This window comes from Triticum aestivum, chromosome 1B, assembly GCF_018294505.1.
Source record: "Triticum aestivum cultivar Chinese Spring chromosome 1B, IWGSC CS RefSeq v2.1, whole genome shotgun sequence".
NCBI lineage: Eukaryota > Viridiplantae > Streptophyta > Magnoliopsida > Poales > Poaceae > Triticum > Triticum aestivum.
In genome coordinates, this window is record NC_057795.1 from 14,280,993 (window position 1) to 14,291,668 (window position 10,676).

Genomic DNA, 10,676 nt, shown 5'->3' on the forward strand with positions numbered 1-10,676 from the left:
CATGTACCTTTGGAGACACCTGTAGTACTTCTTTATAATCACCCAGTTACGTTGTGACGTTTGCTAGCACCCAAAGTGTTCCTCCGGTAAACGGGAGTTGCATAATCTCATAGTTACAGGAACATGTATAAGTCATGAAGAAAGCAATAGCAACATACTAAACGATCAAGTGCTAAGCTAACGGAGTGGGTCAAGTCAATCACATCATTTTCCTAATGATGTGATCCCGTTAATCAAATGACAACTCATGTCTATGGCTAGGAAATTTAACCATCTTTGATTCACGAGCTAGTCAAGTAGAGGCATACTAGTGACACTATGTTTGTCTATGTATTCACACATGTATTATGTTTCCGGTTAATACAATTCTAGCATGAATAATAAATATTTACCATGAAATAAGAAAATAAATAATAACTTTATTATTGCCTTTAGGGCATATTTCCTTCAGTGCGTACTTGTAGCACACAACCATGCATGGCCGGGTGGCTGGCTAATACTAATTAGTTGGCACTCATGCTTATCTAATCAAAAGGATAATCACGCCAGGTGAGTTGCATGTTGAACCTAACTCAGTCCATGCAGCGAGATAAAGCAAACACCCACGGAAGGATCGGCCGGTGGCCAACAGCTCGCGGCGGCGCTCCGTGGATTTCTGATCTTCTGGCTGCTGCCCTAGCTTCCCATTATAAAAGGCCAACGCCTCATTCATTCATGGGGCGAGGGGAGACGGCTGGCCACAAGGCCGCTCTCAAGAAACACACGGAGGGGGCAGATACGGCCGCGCGGCCGCTAGGCTGTCCACACGCACATATACAGTCGGCCACCATGCCGCTGATGCCATTCATCCTAGGCTGCTGATCGCCTCCATGATACGTACACGGGGCGCACAGCCGGCCGTGAGGCCACTGGCACGCATGGGCACACACACGGCCGCAAGGCGGCCACTCACACACACGGCCATGTCTCGCACAATACCACCCATAGATCGATTATGCTCAGCCTTCCTCCTATCTCTTCAGATCCATCATCCGTGCAGATCGGTGCATGACAAGGGTAAGGTCGGTAAGAGCAGGTATATTTCCCCTTCATAGGTGCAGGTATTTTTTTTATTATCATCTTCGACGAACAGGCGACGGACAGGTTTTGAGCACGGCATCGACGTCGTGTTCGCAAGCAAAGAAGTGATAAAATTTGAGCACGCCATGCAGTCTCAAATGGCCAAGTCAAAAGGAGAAATATTCCATCTAGTGCTCCGTTTTACTGGTCACCCTGATGGGAGATGAACAGGTCTTGCAAGGGGACGGACGAAGCACTCAGGCAGGGAGCACCCACGGGAGCCGCCAGGAGATCCATCCACCGCAGCACGTCTCAACCATCAGGAGAAGAGCATCACGCACTAGCCGGGAGATCGACGCAAGCTCGGCCGTATTCTGGAGTGGACGGCCGGGAGGGAGGTAGCCTAGCCGACGCCGTACGCGAGGAGCGCGTGCATCAGCGACGGGGCAACCATGCCGATCGTTTTCTCGCAAGCATGTTTCGAGCACCAAATCATCGCCAACCAAGAAAGCCGCACTGACGCTGCCGAAACTTTGCCTAGGCAAGACTTTCGTTTCAGGTATCATGTTCTTCGCCCGAGATGACTTGGGAGCAGCCGGAGCTTGCCAACGACGCAGCCCAACCGCTACGCCGGCGCCCTACCGTGGCGGCTTTCATCGTCCTTGGTGAACACCCCATGGCGTACAGGTCGCGACACACAAATGGCGACGAACAGAGCCATGGTGAACAGGTTCATGGCAAAGGGTACACCGGCGTACAGGTTTTGCATCACACCCTTGGAGGAGACGGCATGGCGGAATCGGAGCGCGCTGACTACGCTGCCCGAGACCCGCCTTTCCCATCGCGGCGTACATGTTTTGGCATCACGCTCTTGGAGGAGACGGCATGGCGGAACCGGAGCTCGCTGACGGTGCGGCCCGAGACTCGCCTTTCCCATCACGGCGTACAGGTCCTTGGTGGAAGCAATATCCGCAACCACATATCTAAGACCGGTTCCTCCTTCACGAGGCACGCATCCCCGACGAACAGGTCAATGGCGTATAAATCCTTCACCGAGCTGGAGTTTGCAGCGACGCAGTACAAGACCGGCCCCTCCTTTGAGAGGTGCACCCACCGTGGCGAACAGGTCCACGGCATCGCCGGCATACAGGTCACCCCTTGGCGTAGCACCAGCCTAAGGCGACGCGGTCTCTACAACGCCACCTTTTCACGGCCCCGTGAGGCGCCCCCCCTTTGTCTTGGCGGACCGCCCAATACTCGGCGTCTAGCCGAGATGAGGTGCCAACCACCCCAGCCACGCCCATGTGAGCGCGCGTTGGTTTTTACACTGACGCCGGTCTTCCCAAACCGTTACACCGCAAGGGGTAGCCCCTTGAACACCCCGATGAAGCAACATGTCATCAAGAAGTCTAAGCCGAGCGCGATCCATGTTACTCCAACACCAACTACTCCAACGCCGCCAAGACCGACGAGGCACGACGGCAAGGGCGGGCGCGGCCACCGCTAAGGCCACGCTACATGCGGCGCGTGTACTGGCGAGGACACGGGCTCTACCGCCAACCACACACACACATCATCATCATCATCATGCATTGAGAACGTGAAGCGAAGACGACGAAGACGACCATACGGCTTAATCGGAGGTATCCCGTGGAGTAACCTGCGGGAGTAATTAACCGGGAGCCTTCCGAGGCCCCGGGAACCAGGAGACCGCAATCGCCACAGTCAGGCACGCCGCGCTAGTAGGCCACGGAGCGCATATGTAAAGGGATCTTGTAATTTTGTTTCTCCAATGAGAGATTAATAAAGTGCATGTATCCCTATGTTTATTTGTGTACTTAGTACACTGGCACGCCCGCAATTTTTTATTTCCCCGGCGCGTAGAGAGATAGTAACACGATAACCATCGTTGTTTGTTATTATTTTTCGTGTCAAACACCTGCAACTTCAAGTGAGTGTTACAGTCTTGTGCAAATTCGGTTTCGCTTACTCGAGGTTACAGTAATGTAATTGATGAGTTATGCGTGCGCGGGTTCTACTTTATTCTGCTAGAGATTAAGCTTAACGGAGGAGTAGTAATTGTCTTAGACTCGAGACGTAAAGATACACAAGAGTATGTGGACATGACTGCAATGCTCCAAAAGTAAGTTCAATCATTATCGCACCATATCGGCAACTTTCATTCATTTCCTGATAACAAGTAATCATTTTCTTTGCATGGCAGGGTTTGGAAAAAGTTCACCGGAATGGTTCTGGGTCTGCAGAAGGAGCCGCGATTCACACACCCCAAAGTAAGTAGCACTAGCTAGTTCCGCGTATCTCTCATTGATTCTTGTTTCATCAATACCATTATCATGCTTGATTATCAGTTTGATTGAACTCTATTCTCGTAAAGTGCTTGTGGCAGGAAAGCGGAAATAATTTATGTGGATACTATGTTTGCGAGTTCATCTGCCACTCGACCTCTGCGCGGGGCTACTCTGACAAACAATTTGAAGTAAACAATAATATTCACAATTTTATTTTATTACCATCAATTGTGTTGAGTTTCGTTCATATATATGTATTGACCCGCTTCTTTAAAATTAGATGTGTGAGATGCGGCAAGAACTCCTACCACATGATCACATACGAGCAATTCAAGAGAAATTGGTGGGATTCTTTCTTGACCACGTCATACATAAAAACGAAGAATACCACACGGAAATTCAATGGGAGTTTGGCGCTTGATGATGTCCGGGATATTATATTATATATATGTAGCAGCGTCGGATAGATATACGAAAACTTGTTGTTTGACCAATCTCGGAGAAAGAGAGGTCACTTTTCTCTGTATATGTTCATGACGATCTTATGTAATTAATGGTTCCTTCATTCGCTTACTAGCGTCGAGTTATCTCTATATGTAGTAGCTAGCGTCGACCAAGCACTGAGAAAGAGAGGTCACTTCTCTCTATATGTAGTAGCTATAGCTAACAAAATACAAAACCCCTAAATTAACCCTCCAAAACCCCTAAACCCCCCTTTAAAAAATACAAAAAACCCAGCGCCTGCGAGCTGTTGACGCGTGGCTACTTTTTGGTCCCGGTTGGTGTTACCAACCGGGACTAAAGGTCCTCCTCCCTGGGCGCCCAACAACGGCCACATGGACCTCTTTTGGTCCCGGTTCGTAAGCCAACCGGGACTAAAGGTTTTGGGCATTAGTCCCATCTGTTTTGTCCCGGTTTCAGAACGGGGATTAAAGGCCCTCTGGCACCGGGACTAGTACCATGTTTCTACTAGTGTCCACAGATCATACTTAATTAATAGTCATGTGTTAGTAATGTATAACTTGTATAATCATGTAGTACTACACTACTATGTAAAATCTTCTGTCATGCACTAGTAGTACATTTAGTAGATGCAATACCATGATGTTTGCAATGAGCTTTTCGTATTCATTTTTAGCCCAATTTCTCATATTCCATTGCATAAAGGTACAACCATACATTGGAAAAATGACATGCGCTGAAAGTGCAGGTATATGAACATGCATTGTCATGTGTATATACAAGCTATGTGTTTCACATCAACGTCTACTTGGACCACACATGTGGAATAGCTCTGAGTTGCAGGTCATACCTTCTGCTTACAGCCAACCCAAACTTCTCGGACATGTCAAACGAAACAAGGCTAGAACCATCAGGAAGTCTCCAGTTGAAGTGATATAGAAAGTTTGTTAACGCCATCTCCATGACCGATGAGCCAAACTGGATCCCGGGGCACTGTCGTCGCCCAGCTCCAAAGGGAATGAATTCAAAGTATGTTCCATTGTAATTTAAGTTGATGTTCTCAAACCTCTCTGGCCTAAACTCTCTAGGATTGTCCCATTTTTTGGGATCTTGAGAAATTGCAACGGCATTAATGTATATATTGGTGCCTTTAGGGATGTCATACCCCATAACTGTGCAATCCTCTCTGGCTGAGCGTGGGATTAGAGAAATTGGTGGATGCAACCTAAGGGTTTCCTTGATTACCATCTGCATGTAGTGGAGTTTAACGAGGTCGTTATTAGTAATGACAGATCGGCCTTCACCAAGAATCCCCCATACTTCTTGTTGTGCCTTAGCCATGATTTCAGGACTCCGCCCAAGCTCCGACATAGCCCACGCCAAAGTAGTTGATGTGGTCTCCGTGGCACCTGCAAACATATCCTGTCGTACAAAGCACAATCAAACATCTTCCTATATAGAATAATATATGAATGCTTCAAAAGCTTCGTCTAAAAGTATGAATAATTTAAGTGTTTGTTTGTGAAGACTAATATAGTAAAATGTGATCAATTAGATGTAGACACTATAGACGATGGTTAGTACACGCATCAGTCAGGAATATGGACAGTTGGAGCATACTAACCATGTGGTACGCTTTCTTATCTAAATAGGCAGTGGCACTACATCTGTTCTATTCTTTATATACTAACAGCAGAATATACATCTTTTTTTGTTAAACTATAATATATTCATATTCAAAATAAAGGTTAAAGATAAAAGGGCAGCCCGGTGCACGTAGCTCCCGCTTGCGAGGGTCCGGGGAAGGGTCCTACCATTTTGGGTCCATTGTACCCAGTCTTTCACTACATTTCTGCAAGAGGCTGTTTCGAGGACTCGAATCCGTGACCTCATGGTCACAAGGTGATAGCTTTACCGCTGCACAAGGTTAAAGATACACCGACAGAAATGTAGCGACGTCTAAAATATACTATGCAATAAAGGGGCAAATAAGGGTAAAAAGGACTGGGTGAAAATTCAAAAAAGAAAAGGTCTGGGTGTGATAAAATAAATACTTGACACTTTCGACACAACAAGGTGTTGCCATCGCATTTTGCGAGGGCCACCATGCTAGTTAATACATGAAGATAATAGATCTAGTCTCTGCATTAAAACAATATCAATATCCTAGTAGAACCCGTATGACAATCATGTTGTCTAACCTGTGAAACCACCTAGCCCAGGTTGTGTCTTTGAGTTGCATGCCTTGTTGTCTTTGTTCAAGACATTTAGTTCTATGCGGACAAGGAGCGTGACCTCAATGGAGGGCTACCCTTCTCCACTAAGCATGCCTACAACATCATTCACTGCGATGAACATAGAAAACTTAATGACACATTTGGAGTTCCAGCATCCAAAAGAAGACCAAGATCTTTGATTGGCTCCTATGCCGGAATAGCCTACAATCTAGAGAAAATATGGTACACAAGCGCATTGCCAATGACGCTAGCTGCCCATGTTGCGTTCACCATACAGAAGATTCTGTCCATACACATCTTCATCAACTGTCCCCTTGTTACTAGAGTGGCAACTCATCGGCATTTCTCAAGAGACCTTTTACGGTACATCCGAGTAAATATTAGCCATTCATTCAGCCGTCAAACGCATGGATTTATCAATACTATCAGAGAATCGGGATAGTATTTTCTAGTAAAGGGGCAAAAATGGACAGAGGTGGGAAACAAATCCCGCACACGTGAGGGTATGTTTGGTATTCAGGAGATGTAACGGGAAAATTCCTAGTTCTCTGTCGCTGGGTCACGGGGAAGCTACGGAGGAGAGAAAGAGTTGCGCGCCAGTTCTCGGGGATAACAACTATGGTCGCCGGCAGCGGCGGCGGCGGCCATGGGGTTATAACTTTGTAACCTAATCACTTTCATAATATTAAGGTTCTCCTATTTGGTTCATACATACAGATCCAAATTCAGCATGTGCGGTTCATGTTTTTCTTGGCTCTTATCACCATAACCTGGCTGCTATTATCGCCCCTGAAGAAGGTAAGGTAGCCATGGTGCAGAAATTCAGTATTGTGCCTCGACTATGTGAAGCGAAGTACAAATATTCAGATAGTGCAGAATTAGTTCACTTTCTCATCATCTCTCATCTCTAATCCAATATCTCACAAGTTCTCGTGTGGATGAGGGAATATATATAGAAAGAGGATGGAGACGAGGGGGGAACGGGACGACGTGGGCAGGGTAAGTTGTCTCTGCAGGGCGGAACGCCAAAAGGGAAAGGTCGCCGGCGGCGGCGATGGAAGAGAAGACGTGAGGCGAGAGAGAAAAATAGGATACCCGAGAGATTATTCACGATCACGTCTCATACTGCTAACCGGAGCAAATTACCCTTGAGTAAGTAAAAACAAAATTTAAATTTGGTAATCACAACACCCAAAAGGCCCATGCAATCAACGGCTGATCTGATATACTACTCCCTCTGGCAGTAGTAAATTGTACCATAAAATCTCTCTCTCTCATAGGAACGCCATCGACCATCTTGCCCTACTCTGAAAAGAACTGGAAGACTCTACGTCACTATTCCTCACCATCCCTTCGAGAACTGGGATGCTCGGAACGCCAAGGTTTTCGCCATGTTGACAATCACAGATGTACCATGATCAACAACATCCTCTCTGAATTAACTATATGGTCTCATCGGTTCAAGAAACCGAAAGATAAGATTTTCCTAGTTATGAGGATTAACGTGGAGCTTCGTATGGTGCATCCAATTTGTAAATATATATAATATAAGATGGTCTCATCGGTTCAAGAAACCGAAAGATAAGATTAATGCATTTGTACCTAACCTCGCGTGTAAATGTGCCTATGTCCTCACCCTCTTTGCAACGGATTGCCTTTCGGTAATATATTGAACCCCCCCCCCCCCACCCACCCACCCACCCACCAACCCACCACTACCACCTAATCATTTGAGTACCCACCACACTCGAATAATCAAAACCAGAAATTAAGAGAAATACTCACAAACAAGACGGCGCAAATAGTCTGTGTGGTTAGAGGGAATTCCAAAGAGTCCTCCTTCTGCAGCCTGAGCAGCACGTCCAGCAGATCCTCGTCGTCGGTGCCGGAGATGCCAACGCCAGCAGCTCGCGCGGATTTGCGCTCATCGATGATCTCTGAAATGATGCGCTGCATTTGGCCACAGCTCTTCTTCATCTGGCGCTCGCCATTGCTCAGCCACCTTACCAACCTCGACGACGGGAAGAGATCGACGAGACAGAAGCCGCCCAGCAGCTTAAACGCCTTGTCCAACTCGCAGAGGTACTCGCCCTGCTGTGAGAACTTGCCGCCGAAAACCGCCCTGGTCACCACGTCGTTGCTGAGCGCCCTCACCTTCTCGCTGACGTTGATGGTGTGGCCGACCGAGGTAGCGGCCCTGATGTCGCGGAGGAGGCTGCCAACCTCCTCGGCCCTGATGCCCTCCATGCGTTTCACCTGCGTGGAGCTGAGGAGCTCCATGACGCAGACCTTGCGCATTTGGCGCAGATGGTTGCCGTAGGGGGCAAAGGCGATGCCCCTGCCGCCACTGCTGAAGATATCCAGCATCACGCCGCGCGGCCGGCCCGCGAACGCGAGGTCGTTGGTCTTCATCACCAGCGCCGCCGCTTCAGGGCTGGACACGACGACTGCGGGGACCTCGCCCAGCATGAGGTGCATCAGCTGCCCATGCCGGCGAGACAGCTGCATCAGCGCGCGGTGTGGGAGGGCGCCGGCGACGTGGTGGAGGCTGCCGATGATCGGCAGAGTCCATGGCCCAGGAGGCAGCTGCTTCCTGGCCGGCTTGCTCTTGCCAACCGAGAGCTTGACAAGCCAAGTCACCAGGAGCGTAAGTAGGGCTAGGAAAGACATGCTTAGCCACCCCTCCATGGCAATGCCAGGCAGCTCTGCTAGTGCACAGAGATGATAAGTTTCAGTATATGTATGCAGTGACTGCCGAGCAGTGGTGTCTTGTATTGGGCATGGATCGGGGATAAGAAGAATGACTCGACATGGCGGTCATGTTTGTACTAATATTTATACCTACTCTTGTTTTTTCTAGTAAGTACTACAACATGAATAGCTAGTTTATAAATTATATACAGGTAGGGAGAAGTGGGGTATTGATTATACATCATCGATCGATCGTGACAAATATCACAAACATCTTTTGTATCGTCATTTGAAATAAAAAATTTGGAGCAATTATTGGTCAATGATTCGTTTGAACCAATCAAAAAACATATTTGCACTGCAAGAATGGGTACTTGGCACCGGTGTCATCACATGGAGCAGTTGGCTCTCAAACTTGACCAAAGTGGTGTCTAGCTAGTGGTGGGTTGTCGGACTTTGCTACACCTACGTAATTTACATGAGTAAACTTATTAGGTACTAGCTGACTCGGCTTAATTTGGTTGGACGAAAAATTAGGCCCAGGCCCACACCGTGAAAAATCAGGGGGGCCTGATTAGTTTAATTAGAAAGGAAATTATGTAGTATTACTTAGATAGATTAGGTAGGTCTAGCATTATTGGTGGGTTGTCTATACAACACGATTAGCACGCGGGTTGCTAGTTTATGAAGTGAGTATGCACAAGTATGGAGAAAAGTACCCCGCAAAAAAAAAGTATGGAGAAAAGTAGCCTATTAATTAAAACATAGTCGATGGGTAAAAGTATCCGTTTCCGTACGACAAGACTCACCGGTGCGTGTTGGCACAAGGGAGCAGTTTGCCATGCCAAAAAAAAAAACAAAAAAAAAAACAAGGGAGCAGTTTGCTCTTAAAAGTCACCAATGTGGAAATCATGGACTGTCGAGTATTCCCTTGTATCGATCAGGATAATAAGAATGACCCAACATAGCCAGGTATGGAGTGTTGATGTTCTTATTATAGACATGCCAAACCTGGAAAAGTTGAAAATAAGTAAGATAAAATAAAGAAATGCAGCATTAGTTTCAGACGACTAACCTCTGCATGTGCAGTTATGCACACGCACTTTCTACTGCTTCGCTATAGATAAACACAGTAGAAAAGAGATAGAGTGTGCTCCTGATAGTTGTGTTTTCCTGGATAATGCACAAGTTAAGCTAGAAAAGGGGAAAAAGAAACTGAGGAGAAAAACAGAGGTATAAAGGACGGTACCTTCCAGGAAGCATTGATGAGGACTGAAAATGCTGCTATGACACTGTGTTTTTCACTTTGTGGATATAAGTCCATGCATGTGAGTGCTCATAGATCACTGTAAGCTGCTTAGCTGTCCTTCCCTATCAAAACATGGACTGCTGGTCAAGCTCAGAAAACAGTAAGCAGACTTGTCCATCTAAGCTTGTCTCGCAGCAGCCCGTGTGCGTCACCATGAGGATAACCCAATCGATGGATGGAAGCAATTATTAATTCAAATCTCTTAGCAAGGAAACTTCAATCATCCTCCTACGGTGTGATCAGATACTACTGATCAAGACCCACGCAGTACGTACTTTGAATGCAAGCGGTGTCCAGGCCGATTGCACAAAAAAAAGTCTATAGCATGTCTCTTCCCCATCATCAATGCCCATCTTCTTTGGTGCAGTACTGTCTCCTTGCTTCGGTTGAGGTGTGGACGACAATGGGATAGGAAGAATTTACAATATTTTTGAGCTTTGTAGATAGTAACACTACTATCAGCGTCCGTCTTCCTCTTGAAGTTTCATTTATTCTCAATGGCTTGCTGATCATCGGGCAAGTCAACCAAAGTCCATACCTTGTTCTCATACATGGATCTCATCTTAGATTTCATGGCCTCAAGCCATTTCGCGGAATCTGGGCTCATCA

General features: G+C 47.0%; 1 protein-coding gene across 1 annotated transcript; it reads right to left on the minus strand.

The window, feature by feature from the left end:
- Positions 1 to 4,487: 4,487 nt before the first annotated feature.
- Positions 4,488 to 8,857, minus strand: LOC123103724 (zealexin A1 synthase). The gene is made up of 2 exons (XM_044525395.1): positions 7,853 to 8,857; positions 4,488 to 5,252 (listed from the first exon to the last, which is right to left on the minus strand). The coding sequence occupies exons 1-2, from the start codon at positions 8,753 to 8,755 to the stop codon at positions 4,635 to 4,637; spliced, it is 1,521 nt and encodes a 506-aa protein (XP_044381330.1). The 5' UTR covers positions 8,756 to 8,857; the 3' UTR covers positions 4,488 to 4,634.
- Positions 8,858 to 10,676: the final 1,819 nt, after the last annotated feature.